The sequence below is a fragment of the Convolutriloba macropyga genome, chromosome 12 (assembly GCF_964194025.1).
Source record: "Convolutriloba macropyga chromosome 12, txConMacr16.3, whole genome shotgun sequence".
Taxonomy (NCBI): domain Eukaryota; kingdom Metazoa; phylum Xenacoelomorpha; order Acoela; family Convolutidae; genus Convolutriloba; species Convolutriloba macropyga.
In genome coordinates this window covers 22,184,348-22,208,162 of record NC_134479.1, presented here as the reverse complement: position 1 = coordinate 22,208,162, position 23,815 = coordinate 22,184,348, and the positions used below count along the sequence as shown (strand labels likewise).

The following is a 23,815-nucleotide window of genomic DNA, read 5'->3' as shown; positions in this document are numbered from 1 at the left end:
AATTATTTTTTTCTATCCTCCGATAAGAAATCTACAGCCCCATAGTAGATCAAAAGTGTTAAAAATTTGAAAAATGTTTCCCACCTTTCTTTGATTTACGCTTTCTGCTAAAGTACTAAAAGGTACTAGGTACTTTACCAACTTTAATATAAATATACCTCGCCTACGGTTTGGATGAGCTAGGAGCAATATAAGCGTGATCCAGCGTTTGAGTGCTTTGTTCTTGTAGTAAAATTTGATCACAAACGTTAATTGCTTTATTTTTTTCATGAGAAATGGTATAAAGACCTGTATAAAGATATTTTCTTCTAGAGTTTATACCGATGAGGATTTTTGATTACCGCAGTGCAGCAGGCTTTCAGAAAATTGACTGCCAAAAATTCTGCAATTTCTGTGTTTAACCTATACTGTTTTAAAAACTTACAAATCAAACTTTGGAAAAGCGGCAAGAAATATACGTCTATTGAAGGCTTAGAGTCATTTCCATGGACTTTCCATGCACCAGTAAGAAGTGAGAGATTTCCAATCTCTGGATTTTGTATAATAAAATGGGAGTATTAGACCATCGATGATCCACTTGTGACGTTGTCATGAAATTAGTGTGATCTGTGGACCAAGTTTAATGGGTTATCAGACCGCTGTGCACAGCCATGCCTCTCAAGTCCTGTGGGATTTAACCTAGAATTCGCAGATTAATTTATATTTTGTCCTGTTTACTTCTTTGGACTTTTTAATGGGTAGTTCAATTTCTAATCAACAATCTCCCCCATGTTGAGAAAGGGAGACTGTTGAAAAATCCCAATTGTTTGTCACCGAAATAATAAGATTTGGCCGGGATAAGCACATAAAGTGCCATTTTTTGTTTTGTTTTTACAAAACGTAATGTAGTACTCATTAAAAAAGGCGTCTTCGTGTGGAATTTTGCCACAATAGAAGTATTATACTAATTGGTTTCCACTAAAACGATAGATTTTAATAAAACATACTTACAGTAACAAAACAGTGAAGTTGGTGTATTACTTAACGATGATTTTGTCTCATAGTTAAAAAAATGAGCGCATTATTTGTTAAGAGAAATTCCCGCATTTTTATTATTTGTGATTTATTTTCTTCTAGTCGCATAAATTCAGTATGATTTTTTTGTAACTGTAAAACATTGTTTGTCCCAGTAAATCGTTAGATTATATGATTTTTTTTTCATTAAATTTTGCTGATAAAATCTTTCATATCTTCAAATTATTTTTTTCTATCCTCCGATAAGAAATCTACAGCCCCATAGTAGATCAAAAGTGTTAAAAATTTGAAAAATGTTTCCCACCTTTCTTTGATTTACGCTTTCTGCTAAAGTACTAAAAGGTACTAGGTACTTTACCAACTTTAATATAAATATACCTCGCCTACGGTTTGGATGAGCTAGGAGCAATATAAGCGTGATCCAGCGTTTGAGTGCTTTGTTCTTGTAGTAAAATTTGATCACAAACGTTAATTGCTTTATTTTTTTCATGAGAAATGGTATAAAGACCTGTATATAGATATTTTCTTCTAGAGTTTATACTGATGAGGATTTTTGATTACCGCAGTGCAGCAGGCTTTCAGAAAATTGACTGCCAAAAATTCTGCAATTTCTGTGTTTAACCTATACTGTTTTAAAAACTTACAAATCAAACTTTGGAAAAGCGGCAAGAAATATACGTCTATTGAAGGCTTGGAGTCATTTCCATGGACTTTCCATGCACCAGTAAAACGTCAGAGATTTGCAATCTGTGGATTTTGTATAATAAAATGGGTGTATTGGACCATCGTTGATCCACTTGTGACGTTGTTATGAAATTACTGTGATCTGTGGACCAAGTTTAATGGGTTATCAGACCGCTGTGCACAGCCATGCCTCTCAAGTCCTGTGGGACTTAACCTAGAAATCGTAGATTAATTTACATTTTGTCCTGTTTACTTCTTTGGACTTTTTAATGGGTAGTTGAATTTCTAATCAACAATCTCCCCCATGTTGAGAAAGGGAGATTGTGAAAAGATCCCAACTGTTTGTCACCGGAAATTATAACATTTGGACGGTACAAGCACATAAAGTTCCATTTTCCGCTTTAATTTTACCAAACGTAAGGTAGTACTTATTAAAAAAGGCGTCTTCGTGTGGGATTTTGCAACAATAGAAGTATTATACCAATTGGTTTCCACTAAAAAACAAAAGATTTTAATAAAACATACTTACAGTAACAAAACAGTGAAGTTGGTGTATTACTTAACGATGATTTTGTCTCATAGTTAAGAAAATGAGCGCATTTTTTGTTAGGAGAAATTCCCGCATTTTTATTTATTGGGATTTATTTTCTCCCAGTCGCATAAAATCAATATAATTTTTTTGTAACTGTAAAACATTGTTTGTTCCAGTAAATGGTTAGATTAAATGATTTCTTTCAATAAACTTTGCAGTTGAAATCTTTCATATCTTCAGATCATTTTTTTCTATCCTCAGATAAGTAATCTACAACCTCATAGTAGATCAAAAGTGTTAAAAATTTGAAAAACATTTCTCACCTTTCTTTGATTTACGCTTTCTGCTAACGCACTAAAAAAGTACTAAGTACATTACCAACTTTAATATAAATATACCTGGCCTACGGTTTGGATGAAGTAGGAACAACATAAGCGTGATCAAGCGTTGGAGTTCTTTGTTCTTGTAGTAAAATCTGATCAAAAACGTTAATTGCTATATAGTTTATGATAAATGGTATAAAGACCTGTATAAAGATATTTTCTTCTAGAGTTAATACCGATGTGGATTTTTATTTACCGCAATGCAGCAGGCTTTCAGAAATTTGACTGCCAATAATTCTGCAATTTCAGTGTTTAACCTATACTGTTTTAAAAACTTACAAGTCAAATTTTCAAAAAGCGCCAAGAAAAATACGTTTATTGAAGGTTTATAGTTATTTTCCATAGACTCTCCATGCACTAGTAAAACGTCAGAGATTTGCAATCTGTGGATTTTGTAAATTAAAATGGGAGTATTGGACCATCGATGATCCACTTGTGACGTTGTTATGAAATTAGTGTGATCTGTGGACCACACTTAATGGGTTATCAGACCGCTCTGCACAGCCATGCCTCTCAAGTCCTGTGGGATTCAACCTAGAAATCGCAGATTAATTTACATTTGGTCCCGTTTACTTCTTTGGACTTTTTAATGGGTAGCTCAATTTCTAATCAACAATCTCCCCCATGTTGTGAAAGGGAAATTGTTGAAAAGATCCCAACTGTTTGTTACCGGAAATTATAAGATTGGGCCGGGACAAGCACATAAAGTTCCACTTTCCGCTTCAATTTTACAAAACGTAATGTAGTACTTATGAAAAAAGGCGTCTTCGTGTGGGATTTTGCAACAATAGAAGTATTATACTAATTGGTTTCCACTAAAAAACTATAGATTCAAATAAAACATACTTACTGTAACAAAACAGTGAAAATGGTGTAATACTTAACGATGATTTTGTCTCATAGTTAAAAAATTGAGCGCATTATTTGTTAAGAGAAATTCCTGCTTTTTTATTAATTGGGATTTATTTTCTCCCAGTCGCATAAAATCAATATGATTTTTTTGTAACTGTAAAACATTGTTTGTCCCAGTAAAGAGTTAGATTACATGATTTTTTTCAATAAACTTTGCTGATGAAATCTTTCATATCTTCAAATCATTTTTTTCTATCCTCCGATAAGTAATCTACAGCCCCATAGTAGATCAAAAGTGTTCAAAAATTTTATTATGTTTCCCACCTTTCTTTGATTTACGTTTTCTGCTAAAGTACCAATAGGTCTTAAGTACTTTACCAACTTTAATATAAAAATCTTTTGCCTTCGGTTTGGATGAGCTAGGAACAATATAAGCGTGATCCAGCGTTGGAGTTCTTTGTTCTTGTAGTAAAATCTGATCAAAAACGTTAATTGCTATATAGTTTATGATAAATGGTATAAAGACCTGTATAAAGATATTTTCTTCTAGAGTTAATACCGATGTGGATTTTTATTTACCGCAATGCAGCAGGCTTTCAGAAATTTGACTGCCAATAATTCTGCAATTTCAGTGTTTAACCTATACTGTTTTAAAAACTTACAAATCAAATTTTCAAAAAGCGCCAAGAAAAATACGTTTATTGAAGGTTTATAGTTATTTTCCTTAGACTCTCCATGCACTAGTAAAACGTCAGAGATTTGCAATCTGTGGATTTTGTAAATTAAAATGGGAGTATTGGACCATCGATGATCCACTTGTGACGTTGTTATGAAATTAGTGTGATCTGTGGACCACACTTAATGGGTTATCAGACCGCTCTGCACAGCCATGCCTCTCAAGTCCTGTGGGATTCAACCTAGAAATCGCAGATTAATTTACATTTGGTCCCGTTTACTTCTTTGGACTTTTTAATGGGTAGCTCAATTTCTAATCAACAATCTCCCCCATGTTGTGAAAGGGAAATTGTTGAAAAGATCCCAACTGTTTGTTACCGGAAATTATAAGATTGGGCCGGGACAAGCACATAAAGTTCCATTTTCCGCTTCAATTTTACAAAACGTAATGTAGTACTTATGAAAAAAGGCGTCTTCGTGTGGGATTTTGCAACAATAGAAGTATTATACTAATTGGTTTCCACTAAAAAACTATAGATTCAAATAAAACATACTTACTGTAACAAAACAGTGAAGATGGTGTAATACTTAACGACGATTTTGTCTCATAGTTAAAAAATTGAGCGCATTATTTGTTAAGAGAAATTCCTGCTTTTTTATTAATTGGGATTTATTTTCTCCCAGTCGCATAAAATCAATATGATTTTTTTGTAACTGTAAAACATTGTTTGTCCCAGTAAAGGGTTAGATTACATGATTTTTTTCAATAAACTTTGCTGATGAAATCTTTCATATCTTCAAATCATTTTTTTCTATCCTCCGATAAGTAATCTACAGCCCCATAGTAGATCAAAAGTGTTCAAAAATTTTTTTATGTTTCCCACCTGTCTTTGATTTACGTTTTCTGCTAAAGTACCAATAGCTCTTAAGTACTTCACCAACTTTAATATAAAAATCTTTTGCCTTCGGTTTGGATGAGCTAGGAACAATATAAGCGTGATCCAGCGTTGGAGTTCTTTGTTCTTGTAGTAAAATCTGATCAAAAACTTTAATTGCTATATAGTTTATGATAAAAGGTATAAAGACCTGTATAAAGATATTTTCCTCTAGAGTTAATACCGATGTGGATTTTTAATTATCGCAGTGCAGCAGGCTTTCAGAAAATTGACTGCCAAAAAATTCTGCAATTTCAATGTTTAACCTATACTGTTTTAAAAACTTACAAATCAAACTTTCGAAAAGCGGCAAGAAAAATACGTTTATTGAAGATTTAGAGTCATTTTCCATAGACTTTCCATGCACCAGTAAAAAGTCAGAGATTTCCAATCTGTGGATTTTGTATAATAAAATGGGAGTATTGGACCATCGATGATCCACTTGTGACGTTGTCATGAAATTAGTGTGATCTGTGGACCACACTTAATGGGTTATCAGACCGCTGTGCAAAGCCATGCCTCTCAAGTTCTGTGAGATTTAACCTAGAAACCGCAGATTAATTTACGTTTTGTCCCGTTTATTTCTTTGGACTTTTTAATGGGTAGTTCAATTTCTAATCAACAATCTCGCCCAAGTTGAGAAAGGGAGATTGTTGAAAAGATCCCAACTGTTTGTCACCGGAAATTATAAGATTTGGCCGGGACAAGCACATAAAGTGCCATTTTCTGCTTTAATTTTACAAAACGCAATGTAGTACTTATTAAAAAAGGCGTTTTCGTGTGGGAATTTGCAACAATAGAAGTATTATACTAATTGGTTTCCACTAAAAAACAATAGATTTTAATAAAACATACTTACAGTACCAAAACAGTGGAGTTGGTGTATTACTTTATGATGATTTTGTCTCATAGTTAAAAAAATGAGCGCATTATTTGTTAAGAGAAGTTCCCGCAGTTTTATTAATTGGGAATTATTTTCCCCTGTCGCATAAAATCAATATGATTTTTTTGAAACTGTAAAACATTGTTTGTCCCAGTAAATGGTTAGATTATATGATTTTTTTCCAATAAACTTTGCTGATGAGATCTTTCATATCTTCCAATCATTTTTTTTCTATTCTCAGATAAAAAATCTACAGCCCAATAGTAGATCAAAAGTGTTAAAAATTTGAAAAATGTTTTCCACCCTTCTTTGATTTACGCTTTCTGCTTAAGCATTAAAAGGTACTAAGTACTTTACCAACGTTAATATAAATATACCTTGCCTACGTTTTGGATGAGCTTGGAACAATAGAAGCGTGATCCAGCGTTGGAGTCCACTGTTCTTGTAAAAAAAATATTTTCAAAAACGTTAATAGCCATATTTTTTTCTTCATAAATGGTATAAAGACCTGTACAAAGATATTTTCTTCTAGAGTTAATACCGATGTCAATTTTCAATTACCGCAGTGCAGCAGGCTTTCAGAAAATTAACTGTCCAAAATTCTGCAATTTCAGTATTGAAACTATACTGTCTTAAAAACCTACAAATCAAACTTTTGAAGAGTGGCAAGAAATGTACCTTTATTGAAGGCTTAGAGTGATTCTCCATAGACGTTCCATGCACCAGTAAAACTTCAGAGATATCCAATCTGTGGATTTGTATAATAAAGTGGGAGTATTCGACCATCGATGATCCACTTATGACGTTGTTATGAAATTAGTGTGATCTGTGGACCACACTTAAGGGGTTATTAGACCGCTCTGCACAGCCATGCCTCTCAAGTTCTGTGAGATTTAACCTAGAAATCGCAGATTAAATTACATTTTGTCCCGTTTTCTTCTTTGGACTTTTTAATGGGTAGTTCAATTGCTAATCAACAATCTCGCCCATGTTGAGAAAGGGAGATTGTTGAAAAAATCCCAACTGTTTGTCACCGGAAATTATAAGATTTGGCCGGGACAAGCAGCTAAAGTACCATTTTCCGCTTTAATTTTACAGAACGCAATGTAGTACTTATTAAAAAAGGCGTTTTCGTGTGGGAGTTTGCAACAATAGAAGTATTATACTAATTGGTTTCCACTAAAAAACAATAGATTTTAATAAAACATACTTACAGTAACAAAACAGTGGAGTTGGTGTATTACTTAACGATGATTTTGTCTCAGAGTTAAAAAAAATGAGCCCATTATTTATTAAGAGAATTTCCCGCAGTTTTATTAATTGGGAAGTATTTTCCCCAGTCGCATAAAATCAAAATGACTTTTTTGAAACTGTAAAACATTGTTTGTCCCAGTAAATGGTTAGATTATATGATTTATTTCCAATAAACTTTGCTGATGAGATCTTTCATATCTTCAAATCATTTTTTTTCTATTCTCAGATAAATAATCTAAAGCCCAATAGTAGATCAAAAGTGTTAAAAATTTGAAAAATGTTTTCCACCCTTCTTTGATCTACGCTTTCTGCTTAAGCAATAAAAGGTACTAAGTACTTTACCAACTTTAATATAAATATACCTTGCCTACGTTTTGGATGAGCTTGGAACAATATAAGCGTGATCCAGCGTTGGAGTCCTTTGTTCTTGTAAAAAAGATATTTTCAAAAACGTTAATAGCCATATTTTTTTCTTCATAAATGGTATAAAGACCTGTACAAAGATATTTTCTTCTAGAGTTAATACCGATGTCAATTTTCAATTACCGCAGTGCAGCAGGCTTTCAGAAAATTAACTGTCCAAATTTCTGCAATTTCAGTATTGAAACTATACTGTCTTAAAAACCTACAAATCAAACTTTTGAAGAGTGGCAAGAAATATACCTTTATTGAAGGCTCAGAGTGATTTTCCATGGACGTTCCATGCACCAGTAAAACTTCAGAGATATCCAATCTTTGGATTTTGTATAATAAAATGGGATTATTGGACCACCGATGATCCACTTGTGACGTTGTTATGAAATTAGTGTGATCTGTGGACCACACTTAATGGGTTATCAGACCGCTTTGCACAGCCATGCCTCTCAAGTTCCGTGAGATTTAACCTAGAAATCGCAGATTAATTTAAATTTTGTCCCGTTTACTTCTTTGGACTTTTTAATGGGTAGTTCAATTTCTAATCAACAATCTCCCCCATGTTGAGAAAGGGAGATTGTTGAAAAGATCCCAACTGTTTGTCGCCGGAAATTATAAGCTTTGGCCGGGACAAGCACATAAAGTGCCATTTTCCGCTTTAATTTTAAAAACGTAATGTAGTACTTTTTAAAAAAGGCGTCTTCGTGTGGGATTTTGCAACAATAGAAGTTTTATACTAATTGGTTTCCACTAAAAGCATACTTAAATACATACTTAATAAAACATACTTACAGTAACAAAACAGTGGAGTTGGTGTTTTACTTAACGATGATTTTGTCTCATAGTTAAAAAGATGAGCGCATTATTTGTTAAGAGAAATTCCCGCATTTTTATTAACTGGGAATTGTTTTTTCCCAGTCGCATAAAATCAATATGATTTTTTTGAAACTGTTTTTCAATAAAATTGGCTGATGAAATCTTTCATGTCTTCAAATCATTTTTTACTATCCTCCCATAAGTAATCCACAGCCCCATAGTAGATCAAAAGTGTTAAAAATTTGAAAAATGTTTCCCACTTTTCTTTGATTTACGCTTTCTGCTAAAGTACCAAAAGGTCTTAAGTACTTTACCAACTTTAATATTAAATCTCTTGCCTACGGTTTGGATGAGCTACGAACAATATAATTGTGATCCAGCGTCGGAGTTCTTTGTTCTAGTAGTAAAATCTGATCAAAAACGTTAATTGCTATATAGTTTATTATAAAAGGTATAAAGACCTGTATAAAGATATTTTCTTCTAGAGTTAATACCGATGTGGATTTTTAATTACCGCAGTGCAGCCGGTTTCCAGAAAATTGACTGCCAATAATTCTGCAATTTCAGTGTTTAACCTATACTGTTTTAAAAACTTACAAATCAAATTTTCAAAAAGCGGCAAGAAAAATACGTTTATTAATAAAATGGGAGTATTGGATCATCGTTGATCCACTTGTGACGTTGTTATGAAATTAGTGTGATCTGTGGACCACACTTAATGGGTTATCAGACCGCTCTGCACAGCCATGCCTCTCAAGTCCTGTGGGATTCAACCTAGAAACCGCAGATTAATTTACATTTGGTCCAGTTTACTTCTTTGGACTTTTTAATGGGTAGCTCAATTTCTAATCAACAATCTCGCCTATGTTGAGAAAGGGAGATTGTTGAAAAGATCCCAACTGTTTGTCACCGGAAATTATAAGATTTGGCCGGGACAAGCACATAAAGTGCCATTTTCCGCTTTAATTTTACAAAACGTAATGTAGTACTTATTAAAAAAGGCGTTTTCTTGTTGGAATTTGCAACAATAGAAGTATTATACTAATTGGTTTCCACTAAAAAACAATAGATTTTAATAAAACATACTTACAGTAACAAAACAGTGAAGTTGGTGTATTGCTTAACGAAGATTTTGTCTCATAGTTAAAAAAAACGAGCTTATTTTTTGTTAAGAGAAATTCCCGCATTTTTATTAATTGGAATTTATTTTCTCCCAGTCGCATAAAATCAATATGATTTTTTTTTGTAACTGTAAAACATTGTTTGTCTCAGTATATGGTAAGATTATATGATTTTTGTTCAATAAGCTTTGCTGATGAAATCTTTCATTTCTTCAAATCATTTTTTTCTGGCCTCCGATAAATAATCTACAGCCCCATAGTAGATCAAAAGTGTTCAAAATTTTTAAAATGTTTTCCACCTTTCTTTGATTTACGCTTTCTGCTAAAGTACTAAAATGTCTTAAGTACTTTACCAACTTTAATATAAAAATCTCTTGCCTACGGGTTGGATGAGCTAGAAACAATATAAGCGTGATCCAGCGTTGCAGTCCTTTGTTCTTGTAGTAAAATCTGATCAAAAACGTTAATTGCTATATAGTTTATTATAAAAGCTATAAAGACCTGTATAAAGATATTTTCTTCTAGAGTTAATACCGATGTGGATTTTTAATTACCGCAGTGCAGCCGGTTTCCAGAAAATTGACTGCCAATAATTCTGCAATTTCAGTTTTTAACCTATACTGTTTTAAAAACTTACAAATCAAATTTTCAAAAAGCGGCAAGAAAAATACGTTTATTGACGGTTTATAGTCATTTTCCATAGACTTTTCATGCACCAGTAAAACGTCAGAGATTTGCAATCTGTGGATTTTGTATAATAAAATGGGAGTATTGGACCATCGATGATCCACTTGTGACGTTGTTATGAAATTAGTGTGATCTGTGGACCACACTTAATGTGTTATCAGACCGCTGTGCACAGCCATGCCTCTCAAGTCCTTTGGGATTTAACCTAGAAATCGCAGATTAATTTACTATTTGTCCCGTTTACTTCTTTGGGCTTTTTAATGGGTAGTTATAATCAGCAATCTCCCCCATGTTGAGAAAGGGAGATTGTGAAAAGATCCCAACTGTTTGTCACCGGAAATTATAAGATTTGGCCGGGACAAGCACATAAAATGCCATTTTCCGCTTTAATTTCACAAAACCTAATACAGTACTTATTAAAAAAGGCGTTTTCGTGTGGGATTTTGCAACAATAGAAGTACTATACTAATTGGTTTCCACTAAAAAACAATAGATTTCATCAAAACATATTTACAGTAACAAAAGAGTGAAGTTTGTGTATTACTTGAGGATAATTTTGTCTCATAATTTAAAAAAAGAGCGCAGTAGTAGTTCAGAGAAATGCCAGCATTTTTATTGATTTGATTTTTTTTCTCCAGTCGCATAAAATCAATATGATTTTTCTTGTGACTGAAAAACATTGTTTATCCCAGTAATTGTTTTGATTATACGAATTTTTTTCAATAAACTTTGCTAATGAAATCTGCATATCTTCAGATCATTTTTTTAATCCTCTGATAAGTAAACTACAGCCCCATAGTAAATCAAAAGTTTTAAAAACTTGAACCATGTTTTCCACCCTTCTTTGATTTACGTTTTCTGATAAAGTACTAAAAGATACTAAGTACTCTACCAACTTTAATATAAATATACCTTGCGTACGGTTTGGATGAGCTAGGATCATTATAAGCGTGATCCAGCGTTGGAGTCCTCTGTTCTTGTAGTAAAATCTGATGAAAAACGTTAATTGCTATATTTTTCATGAGAAAGGGTATAAAGACCTGTATAAAAATATTTTCTTCTAGAGATGAGGATTTTTGATTACCGCAGTGCAGCAGGCTTTCAGAAAATTGACCGCCAAAAATTCTGCATTTTCAGTGTTAAACCTATACTGTTTTAAGAACTTACAAATCAAACTTTCGAAGAGCGGCAAAAAAATATACAATTATTGAAGGCTTAGTGTCAATTTTCATGGACTTTCCATGCACCAGTAGGAAATCAGAGATATCCAATATGTGGATTTTGTTTGGTAAAATTGGGGAATTGAACCATCGATGACCCACCAATAGCGTTGTTTTGAAATTACTGTGGTCTAGGGATGAAATTTAAGTGGTTATCAGGCCGCTATAAACGGCCATGCCTCTCAAGGCCTAGGGGATTTAATCCAGATATCAAGGATTAGTAAACATTGTGTCCCGTTTACTTCTTTGGTCTATTTAGGTGGTTGCTCACTTTTTATTCATCAGTCTCCCCCATTTTGCGAAAAGGGAGATTGTTTAAAAGATTACTGACAAGTGTTTGTCACCGGAAATTACAAGGTTTGGAAGGGACAAGCACATAAAATGCCATTTTACCGCTTTAAATTCACAATACTTATGTAGTACTTAATAAAAAAAATTGGGATTCGGCAACAAGGGACCTATTATACTAATAGGTTTCCACTAAAAAACAATAGAGTTTAGCAAAACATATTTACAGTATCAAAACAGTGAAGTTGGTGTAGTACTTGACGATGACTTTATCTCATGATTACAAAAATGAGCGCAGTAGTTGTTAAGAGAAATTCCTGCATTTCTATTAATTTTTAATTGTTTTCTCCCAGTCGCATAAATTCAAAATAATTTTTTTGTAACTGTAAAAGATTGTTTGTCCCAGTAATTAGTTTTTTATACCAATTTTTTTCCAAGAAACTCTCGTGATGAATTCTTTTATATGCTCAGGGCTTTTTTCCTATCTTCTATAGCCACGAAAAGTAAATTTCATCCCCATAATAGATCGTAAGTGTTGAAATTTTGAAAAAAATTTTCCAACCTTCTTTGATTAACGCTTTGTGCTAAAGTACTAAAAAGTACTAAAAAACTTCACAAACTTTAAAATAAAGATAGCTTGACTACGGTTTGGATGAGCTAAGAACAGTATAAGCGTAATCCATTGTTGGGTTTTTTATTCTTGTAGTAAAATTCGATCCAAAAATGTAATTTGCAATATAGTTTTTATGATAAATGGTATTAAGACCTGCGAAAAAATTTTCTTCTAGTTTTAATACCGAGGCAGATTTTTAATTTTCGCACAGTGCAGCAGGCTTTCAGACGATTGACTGCCAAAAATTTTGCCATTTCAGTGTTTAACCTATGCAGTTTTTGAAAACTTACAAATCAAACTTTCGAAGAGCGGCAAGAAATATACAATTATTGAAGGCTTTGTGTCATTTTCCATGGGCTTTCCATGCACCAGCAAAAAATCAGGGATATCCAATCTATGGATTTTGTTTGGTAAATTGGGGGAATTGAACCATCGATGATCCACCAATGGCGTTTTTTTCAAATTACTGTTGCCTAGGGATGAAATTTAAGGGGTTATCAGACCGCTGTTCACGGCCATGCCTCTCAAGGCCTAGGGGGTTTAATCCGGAAATCAAGAATTAGTAAATATTGTGTCCCGTTTACTTCTTTGGCCTATTCAGGTGGTCTTTCACTTTTTATTCAACAGTCTCCCTCATTTTGCGAAAAGGGAGATTGTTGAAAAGATCCCAACTGTTTGTCACCGGAAATTATAAGATTTTGCCGTGACAAGCACATAAAGTGCCATTTTACCGCTTTAAACTCACAAAACTGATGTAGTACTTAATAAAAAGGCGTGTTGTGTGGGATTTTACCAACTATTACACTAATTGGTTTCCTCTAAAAACAATAGAGTGTAGCGAAACATATTTACAGTAACAGAAAAGTGAAGTTGGTGTAGTACTTGACGATGACTTTATCTCATGATTTAAAAAATGAGCGCAGTAGTTGTTAAGAGAAATTCCTGCATTTTTATTAATTTTTATTTGTTTTCTCCCAGTCGCATAAAATGAATACGATTTTTTTTGTAACTGTAAAACATTGTTTGTCCCAGTAATTAGTTTTTTATACCATTTTTTTCCAAGAAACTCTCCTGATGAATTCTTTCATATGCTCAGGGCAATTTTTTTCCTATCCTCTATAGCCACGAAAAGTAAACTTCATCCCCATAATCGATCGTAAGTGTTGAAATTTGGAAAAAAAAATTCCAACCTTCTTTGATTAACGCTTTGTGCTAAAGTACTAAAAAGTACTAAAAAAACTTCACAAACTTTAAAATAAAGATAGCTTGACTACGATGTGGAGGAGCTAAGAACAGTATAAGCGTAATCCGTTGTTGGGATTTTTTATTTGTATAGTAAAATCCGATCCAAAATGTAATTTGCCATATAGTTTTGCCATATGATAAATGGTATAAAGACCTGCAAAAAAATATTTTCTTCTAGTTTTAATACTGATGCAGATATTTAATTATCGCAGTGCAGCAGGCTTTCAGACGATTGACTCCCGAAAATTGTGCAATTGCAGTGTTCAATTTATGCTATTTAAAAAATCAAATTTTCGATTAGCGACAAAATCATACGTCAATTGAAGTCCTAGAGTCATTTTGCATAGACTTTCCATGCACCATTAAAAACTAAGAGGTATCCAATCGATAGATTTTGAATAATAAAATGGTGCTATTGAACCGTCGATGATCCACCAATGGCATTCTTTTGAAGTTACTGTTGTCCCTGGATGAAAATTAATGGGTTATCAGACTGCTTTTCACGTCAATGCCTCTCAACGCCTGTGGGACCAAATCCAGAAATTGCTGATTATTTTAGTTTTTGTCACGCTCGTTTATTTCGTCTTTTTAAGTATTCGCTCACTTTCTATTCAACAATTCGTCCCATTTTCCGGAAGGGGAGATAGTTGAAAAATTCCCAGTTGTTTGTCACAGAATTACACGACTTGGCCGGGAAGGCATGTAAAGTGCCATTTATTGATTTAATTTCACAAAACGTAAGATAATAATTGCAAAAATGCCGTTACTGTGTAGGATGTGGCGCCGATTGAAAAATTACACTAATCGGTTTCTAATAAAAAACAATAAATTTTACCAAATCATGCTTATATAAAACAGTGTTATTGGTGTTGTACTTGACGATCAAATTGTCTCATTATTCAAAAAAATGAGCGCAGTTGTAGTTAAAAATTTACTGCATTTTTCTTAGTTTGAATCTATATTCTAGCAATCGCATAAAATCAATATGATTATTTTGTGATTGTAAATTTTTTGTGGTCCAGTAACTAGTGTTTTTATATTTATTTTTTTTTCATTACATTTTGCTGATGAAATTTTTCATATCTTCAGGTCTACTTTTTCATATCCCCTGATAAGTAAGTAACAACCCCATGAAAGATCAAATATAGCAAAAAATTGACAAACGGGCTCCATCTTTCTTTGATTTATGCGTTGTGCTAAAGTTCTAAAAACTACTAAGTTGCTTTAAAAACTTTCGAAAACAATCGTATTATTTGAGTAAAAAGAAATTAAAATGGCAGTTAGAAAAACTGACAACAGTCCTTTCATCGGACAATATTGAGCGTTAATTCAGCCCGAATTAATCAATAAGTTAGAGGATTCTGTTGACATGAGACAAAAAAAACGTGAAAAAAGTTGTTACTTATACTCATTAAAACTATTAGATAAAATATATAATTTAATTATTAGATAAATGTTTTTTTTAGAAAAAAGCAATCTTTGAAATCAGTATATTCTTAGCTGCCAAAACCACAATCAAAATCACAAAGGGTATCAAGCTTTTTTTCAAAAAGGGAAAATCTCAATTTGCGTTAACTCAATGAAGATCAAGTAATCAAGTAGAAGCATTAGAACCTCTTGTTTTGTGTTATGCATAGATTGATGCCATTAAAGCATGAGAAATCAGGTGTTAGATATCCCTTTTGTTCTTCAAAGTTGTTATTGAAAATTTCCAAGAAATTGTCGACATCCTTTAATATAACTGTCCATTACATCGTACATATTGTTCTTGCGCCCTAGGCAAATCAATATGCGTTTTCTTGTACGCACAAGCACAGTCCAATACGAATTCTCAATTAATGCATAAATCTTGCTTACTTCAGTTCAAGTGGAATCTAATTTTCTCCCAGGGATCAGTTTAACAGATGGTGGGAGTCATTGGTTTTTTATTAAAAATTTTTTAGTAACTTTTGCTGATGAGATTTTTCATATCTACTGTTCTAATTTTTTCAAATCTTCTGCTAAGTAAAAAAAATTCGCATAATAGATCAGAAGTGGAACGTTTTTCAAAACAATTTTCACCTTTCTTTGATTTACGCGTTGTGCTAAAGCACTAAACAGTACCAAAGTATTTTGAAAAACTTCGAGAACAATTACATATTTTGAGTGAAAAACAAATTTATTAAAATGGCAGTTAGAAAAACTGACAACAGTCGAAAAAAATTTATCAGACAATATTGAGCGTTATTTCAGCACGCAAGCTTGAATAAATCAGTTAATTGTGCTGGCATGGTAAGAAAGAACATGAAAAAAATAGTTGCATATACTTGTTCAAAATATTAGATAAAATATTTAATATCATTATTAGATCAAACAAAATCACTCTTCGAAGTTAATTTTTTCTTATTTGTCAAAACCAATGTCAAAAACAATAATGGTTTTATGTGTTTTTTAACAAATGAACATCTCAATTTGCAGTTTAATTTAACATCAGGTCATCAAGTAGAAGCATTAGATCCTCTGGTTTTCTGTCATGTTAAGATCGATGCCATTAGGGATAAGAAAGTGTTAGCTATCCTCATTGTTGTATACAGTTGTATCTTTTTAAAGAAAACTGTCGAAATCGTGGAATAAGACTGTCCACTACTGCGTAATGTATTTGTGGGCTAGGCAAATCATTATGCGTTTTCTTTTACGCAAAAGCAGAGTCCAATACGAATGCTCAAAAATGCATGTATCTTGTTGACTTCAATTTGAATGGAATCTAACTTTCTCCCAGAGATCAAATTAACAAATGATGGGAGTAATTGGTTTTTATACAGACGGCTTGAAGTGTATCCTGGGTTTTAGACGTTTATGCTAAGTCAGTGCAATAAAGGTGCCTATAGCAATTCAAGCAAGTGGGAAAAATATTTTTGTAATTTTTATATCAAGTTTTCATTCGCTCAAGGTTCCTTTCTGGGTTGTAGCTCAAGATAAGTTGAAGCTTTGTTCGGGTCTCTGATTGATGGTTAAATCCTCTCCTGATTTGCTCAGGGCAATCTTTTTCACGTAGCTCTATTATTGGAGCAATTTTGTCTTGAAAAATTGCAGGTCTAAGTTAATGACGGGTCGAATACCTCGCGATCCTACTAATTGGGCCCCAGATTATGACTTTAATCTTTGGAAACCTTGCTTTCAATGTTTTTGCTTCCATATAGATGTCCGTTTTTGGTCAGAGAAAAACACGATTTTGCCAATAGCAACTGCATTGGAGCTAATATCAATCTCAAGGCCCAACGCGGAAAAGCTATCAAGGAAACGCAATTTTAATTATGATCGTAGAATTACAAGTTCTGCTGTTTTATATTTTTTTGGCGCAGTTTCTAAATGTTTGTCAGATTCATTTTTCGAAAAAACTCGAAACATGGTTGCACTCAATGGTCAACTTGACATAAGTGCTCACTCTAAAATAAATTTCCATTGTTTCATTTTGATTGTTGCTCAAAACAAATACCTCTAAGAAACGTTTAGATAACACATAAATCAGTTACAATTTGCTTTATTTTCCGAATGTTTTAAAGGAGCATTTTTTTTGTTTTTGACACCAATTGCAAAATGATGGCTCTTATTTCAATGTTATCAATTGCTGCTTTGATTTGCTGTTTTACCCAGGTTTAGGCCTTAAATCAAGCGACTATACTTTGAAAAAAAACAGAGTGAAAAGACCTTCCTTGACCTAAATGGCCTATAAAATGGTTTTTGGTCAACTTTAGCGAACAAATAAATTTCAGCTTAACAAAAATCATTCAGGCTGGAGTTTGGCGTAGCTTAATTTATTATGCTCGTCTTTCGTTCGACCACTTTTTTAACGTTTGACGTTAGCTGGACCTTTTAAATTCTGCTCAAGTTTTAATCGACTCAATGTACTGAATTGCAATTACTGGGCCCATTATTGACCAGAGACAGTGCCACCATCGCCAAAATTTATACTCTACCCTCTGCCACCCTATCTCAGGGCTTTTTCCTACTTTTTTCCTCCTCTCTGGCCATATTTACCTTTCCCCTTTTCACTACCTTTATATCTCGCTACAGGCCTTTACTAGTTAGTACAGGTCTCGCTACATAGCCTTTACTTGTTTTCCGTTTTTTGTAACGTGTTCTTATACGATTTTACTTGTTTTTTGCCTGATCGTGCGACACAATTGCCAAAATTTTCGATTTTCGAGAATTTCATTTTTACTATGATTTTACTCTGATCAGAAAAAACAACAAACTCAGAATGTCCAGTGACATTTCATGAAAAAAGTGTTTCTGGGTTTTGTCTGCACATAATGCGAGGTAAATTTACCCTTAGGTCACTCTGATTCAGGACTGATTTAACGTTTTACCATTGGATTGTAATGAATCAGTACTGAAAGGCTCTGACACTCGGGTCCGGGGGTGCAGTTACTGTCAATTCATAAGTCGGTCCTTTCATGAGTCCTTTCATCGAAAGTCTTTTCATTGGTCAGTATTTTTCCCGAGAAATTGTACGTCCAATTTTATTGCCCACAAATGCTTCTTACGTACCAGCAAGTACTCTTCATGCTCCGTTGAAATTCCGAAGAACCACTAATTGAACAAAAATTTGCGTTTTTTAATTAATAGTTTGGTGCAGGTCGAAAACAACAAAAAATGTCGCAGTTTCTTTATGGCTAATGAGAAGGAGGCCTATACAATTATGATATCTGGTTTGATTCACTCAAGTAATGTGGCGATATAGCCCCGATAACTAATTATCTTGAGATTTTGAAGAAAAAATCAATAGTTATCTGGCATTTCTCCAACCGTCTTTCAGGTTTGATATCTCTGGTGTAAATATGGTTTGCTCGGTTGCTGCTTCAATATGTACATAAGCGAAAAACAATTTTAAATTTTGCAAAAAGCAGGCTTATGAAAAGATTTTTACCCAACCATAAAAAAATCCAGGCTCGACAGGATCTTCAGCTGGACTATTAAAATGTTGTTTTTTACTCATGAAAAACCATGCTTGACCCAAAATGCCCGTGATAAAAATTTTTGTTTGGTCCTTAAAATTTTTTTTCGACTTTAATAAGGAAGCTCGACTATGTGATTTTAACCAACAAATAAATAGAATTTTTGATTCTTTTCATAAGTCGAGGACCAACCTTCGGTAATCTATAATAAATTTGTATTTCAAATCGGTCTTGATATCCAACTAAGACCATAGCCGAGCGGCGTGAACATCCTATTGATGTTGTAATCGGTTTATTAAACGTAAAGGAGGAACAGAGATTCTTTTTTGGCATATTTGGCATTTTTCGCCACTGGGTAAAATGTCATCTAATCAATAAGAAAGTACCTCTCCTGAAATCCTTGACCTGCCCATAACTCCCCAGTTTTTTCCGATGAGGGCTCCAAACTCAGATTTGAGTCAACGCTAACACGATCAGTATCTGAATGAGTATCGTCCAATGTGCTACGGCTCAACTCATAGTAGAACACTTGCTCTTTAGTATCAAACATGACTTTTTGCTCTGACTTTCGATAATTTTCACAAGATTCGAGAAAAGAAATTTCTAGAATTTTCTCGATTTTCTTTACATCTTCGTTGTTCAAACTCGAAGTTGAGGGCTCGTCCGATGGTCTGAAAAAGACATATTTGTGGAGTTCAACATTTGATTGAATGCTTAAGCGTGTTATGAAGACTCGTAGAAATAAAACATCGAATTATATAAACAGTATCTCTATACGCCGTATATGGAGAGCGACGGTAGTTTTATTGCCAATTAGCAAATGCACCCAGTGGAACGAAATTTGAATTATTGTGAGGAGATCTTGATATGACTCTTGATACAGGTAAAAGCTCCCAAGGGATAAAAAAACAAGCAGACTTTAAAAAAAACGAAGGTACAACAGGGCACATGCATCACCGGACATTTGGCGAAAAGCTGGATAGTTCTCCAAAAAAACCGTTTTCATCAAAAAATTTGGATGAATTTCAAATTTTTATTACGCAGACAGTAGTGGAAACTATTGTAATTGGTCTTACAGAAATTTGTTTGAACAACGCCCCAGAACAAAAAGTTTTTGCTTTAGAAACTACTCAGAAGTTGAAACATCCAATAGGAAATAAAGATGTGGTGCTCTTGGAACCCTTGTCACGAAAAAATAGCTTCAATTAAAGCATTGAACTTACAGGCCATCAATTACACAAAATTCGATGGTAAAACAATGCATTGTCACGTGTGATTATGTTCCTCTAAACTCTAAGTATACATTTCATATGTTTTTCTCGTGCATGGATGACTTAACTATTTTGCCCGACACCACACCAACAGTGTGTGGTGACTTAAATATTAAATTTAAAGCTATTACAATAATTGATCACATTTAGATGAACGGCCTGTCTCTAATGGGTCCTCAGAAACAGAATCGGTAAAGCATTTCATCCAAGTAGTGCATTGACGTCATCTTTACAAATTTCAAGACCAACAATTTTGTCAAAAAAAAAATCAATATTAGCGATTATTATGCAGTAGGGCTCCAAGTAAATGTAGTTAGTCAAACAGTTAAAAATATTCCAATTTTAAAAAGTAACTGGATGAAGCTAAATAAAGAACATTTTTATAGAGAACTGAATAGCTCTCTTGACGCAAATTGACATCCTTCAGTTGTAGCTTTGAAACTCACAAGGTTCACAAACTGGCCGATGTAGTGCGTGCAACACTAATTGTTTGATTAAATACTTTTCTCCATCTAGCAACATCCAAGAAGAGAAAAAGGAATGGATTCACGACGAGATTTAAAGTTTCGGCACAAAAGGGAAAACTTTGGAAAATAAAAAAAAATTTAACAACAAAATCCTATTCGGAAAAGGGAGCGTATGATACACAATCGAAACTTGTTAGAGGTGTAACCAGAAAAACGTGAAAACAAACAAAAGTTGCTTATGAGGCGGGAAACAAAAGCCGTTAGTTATTCATATCTATCAGTGATGTTGTAAACGAAAGTTCAAAAGCTGAAAGTTAAAAAATGATTTCTTTGAGCAAAAAAATGAGATTTTTTATAACTACTCTGCGTAAGTAGGTACAAAATTAGAAAAGTCGTTTCAATCTACAAAACAAAAGCTGAGGGCTAAACGATTTTATAAACGTTTTTCACAAAAACGGAGGTGAAGATGTTGTCGAGGCAATTTCAAAGGACATTTCAGACTGCTTCAACTTAAATTATTTCTTCATTGAAAGCTTCTAAACCAGTTCTATTTTTTCATCAAAAACTGCACTAAAAAGCCAATTTATAAAACTCGCGACATAAAAACATCATTGGAAACGACACATTAGCCCCCACTTTCAGTCTTTAAGATTTGACCAAAAAAATTTAATGGAAAAAACATGATAGAAAAAAACCAATTTAGATTCTGAACGAGTTGTTACACTTCAGGCGCAAATGTCACTCTGCTAGAAGACATGGGGGTAAAAAAGAAATGTTTTAGCGAATACAAATAACATTCGTAGAACTAAAATCTTTCGGCATAGTTGATTATTGCATCATTTTAAAAAAACTGTTTAGATTTTGGCTTAAGGGGACGGCATCAAATTTAATTGAGTTGTGCCTATACGACAGACGTATGTTTGTAAAAATCACCCAAAAGTTTTAAAATGCATGAAATATCTTAATGTCTCGTTCGTGGACGGGTTCTCTTCAAAGTCACAAAAACAACTACTAACTATTTTAAATAATGTTACGGAGTGGTTATAACAAAATAAGCATAAATTAAATATAAAAGAAGATGCGGACGACGAAATATTGAAAAAAGCGTGGCACGAAAATCAGCAGTCCCCCAATGAAACACAAACTAGTGGAAAACGTAGAAAGTTTTATATAGCTAGGTATCATCGTTGATCACCAACTAAAGTTTCAAGAACACAGTTTTTTTCACAAAAAATTAAACTAGTTCACTTCTATGTTCTACCACCTGAGTTAATTTCTAGGAGTATCTCAGATGATTAAAATTTTCGAAATCTTTGTGCAGCCAGGAATTCAATATGGCGTCCACGCTTACCGATTAACAAACAAAAGTTTTCCACAACTTATTGATGCAAAATAAACTGATTACTAATGGTTATCTATTTTCACAGAAAATTTAATTCCATTTTAAACTTACACAAAACAAATTAAATCTACAACAGTCAAAACTATGAACAGAAGAAATATTTGGAAGAAAATACTGAGAAATGTGTGCAAAATTAAACAGTAAGAGCATTCTATGAATTAAATTGATTTGGAAAAAACTGCCGGAAAATGACGGTCAACCATACATCTTGACATTCGTTTTTCTATAATCAGCAAAAACTTGATCACAATAAAACTAGAAAACTATTCAACTGCTCTTTGACTATGGACTGCACTTTCATTACAAACGTCAAAAGAAATGAATAGCAACAAGCAAAGCAATCTGATCAAGACTTTTTGAAAACATTTATGCCATTGGTTCCCTAAACATTAAACATTCCATTTATACCATGGTATCCCAAAAAGCCGTTTTTGTCCACATTGCGTATTGACACCCATATATTTCCTTATCTCAGCCAGAAGAAGAATGAGATCTGAAATCATTTATCCTCCCCTTGGTAGGCGTCTGATAACGATCCTTGGGGTTCATTGATGTCCTATCGAAACACACTTGAAGTACTAAATTATAAATTGTCGTTTAAGTTTTGTAAGTAATCTTTTTCGCATCCGTAAACAGTTTATTTTAATTCCGAAATGGTTACGCGATTCAGCTTGAAGTTACAGAGAACTTCTGGCTTTCAGCAAACCTCATAGCGGTTCAAGTTGTTTGGCCAGAATTTCGAAACCACTTATGCAAAGTCACGTAACCTTGCTTAACTGAGGCACGTTTTTAAATGATGAAAGTTTATGAAAGCCAACTTTTGGCAAATTATTTAGGAATTTATTGCATTTCAGCTTCCTGCACTACAGATTTTTGGCACTTCATAAAATGCACGTGCGTGTTTTAAGGTAAAGTGTGTGCAAACGTGCAGCCTATATGCATTGGGTGCGAGAAATTAGTTATTTTTACCTAGATCTCATCAAGACATGTCAAAATTTTTCAAGAAAACTTAGCTTAGCGAAATTCTGCTGAGGCCTTGGCAGATAATTCAAGTTTCGGCTTACTGGGTCACTACATGCATCTTGAACTCCCGTCTTGGTCGCAGAAGAAAGAATCTGACGCAGTCTTTTATTTGTTTTTAAGAGAGATACGTACCCTTGTTGCTCAGAGTTCAACAAAGACATCGGAAGTTCTGCGATATGACTCGACAGTTCCACCAAATTCTCCTCTAAATTTACATTTTCAGGGTCAAAACTTTCGTCTTTGAAGGAACTTTCAACGTCTGTAACTGTTGCAGATTGCTGCTTAACAAGAGATAATGCAATTATTGTGAAAACCAATTTAATTGATTTTTGATGTTTCGTGATTAAGTTGAATAACAGATTCATAGTGAATTAATAAAACACTTAACAAATATTTAAGATCTGGCAAAACTTCAAAAAGTGACACAAAAAATTCGAAAATTGCTCTAAAAATTAAAAATCATCAAAGCGATTAGAACTGAACTGAAGCTCAGCTATCTCCAAAAATCGCAATGCATGAACCACGATTTTTTAAAAAAAAGTTCTTTGTTTTAAACAAGACTGTTAGCTGTCTAAGTTTTCGCAGGAATTTCTCCGGAGAAAATGTCTGTGGAGTATTTTGAAATTCGGTTCCATTCTTGGAAACAGAAAGTGTTTTGCTGTTGCTAAAATGGAAAAAGTTTATAATAATTTTGATATATAAGTCTACTTTCAAGAAGACAGGTATGAAAACGACCTTTTAGTACACAAAATTGTTTCCAGCTCGAGAAGATAAGACCGGGAATCAATCTAAAGACAAAAAGATAGCAAGTGAAATACATTACCTCCGTACCTAACTTTCAGAGTCATTCAGTACCGAATTAGATTGGTTTTCAGAAATGCATCCGTTTCGCTTCAGACTCTGTTCATGTATTCTGTTCTGAATCATAAATTAAATCAAACTGAAAAAATATTCTGCTTCAGAATCAGTTTTTTCTTCTTTTTCAATAAGTTTTTTGTGATGACAAAACTAGTCATATTACTTTTCTGACTCAATACTGATTAAGAATTTAGTGATTTTGAGTTTTGCTCTATACAACCTATATTTTACATTTTGGCTG

The 23,815-nt window shown here is 33.5% G+C and overlaps 1 protein-coding gene across 1 annotated transcript in view; it reads right to left on the bottom strand.

The window, feature by feature from the left end:
* LOC142350422 (uncharacterized) overlaps window positions 1-23,081 on the bottom strand; it is a 48,335-nt gene extending 25,254 nt beyond the window's left edge. The window contains exons 1-2 of the mRNA XM_075402269.1: window positions 22,849-23,081; window positions 18,940-19,224 (exon numbers count right to left, since the gene is read on the bottom strand). Of these exons, the coding sequence (XP_075258384.1) occupies window positions 18,940-19,224; window positions 22,849-23,081 (518 nt within the window). The remainder of the gene's footprint in view (window positions 1-18,939; window positions 19,225-22,848) is intronic.
* Window positions 23,082-23,815: the final 734 nt, after the last annotated feature.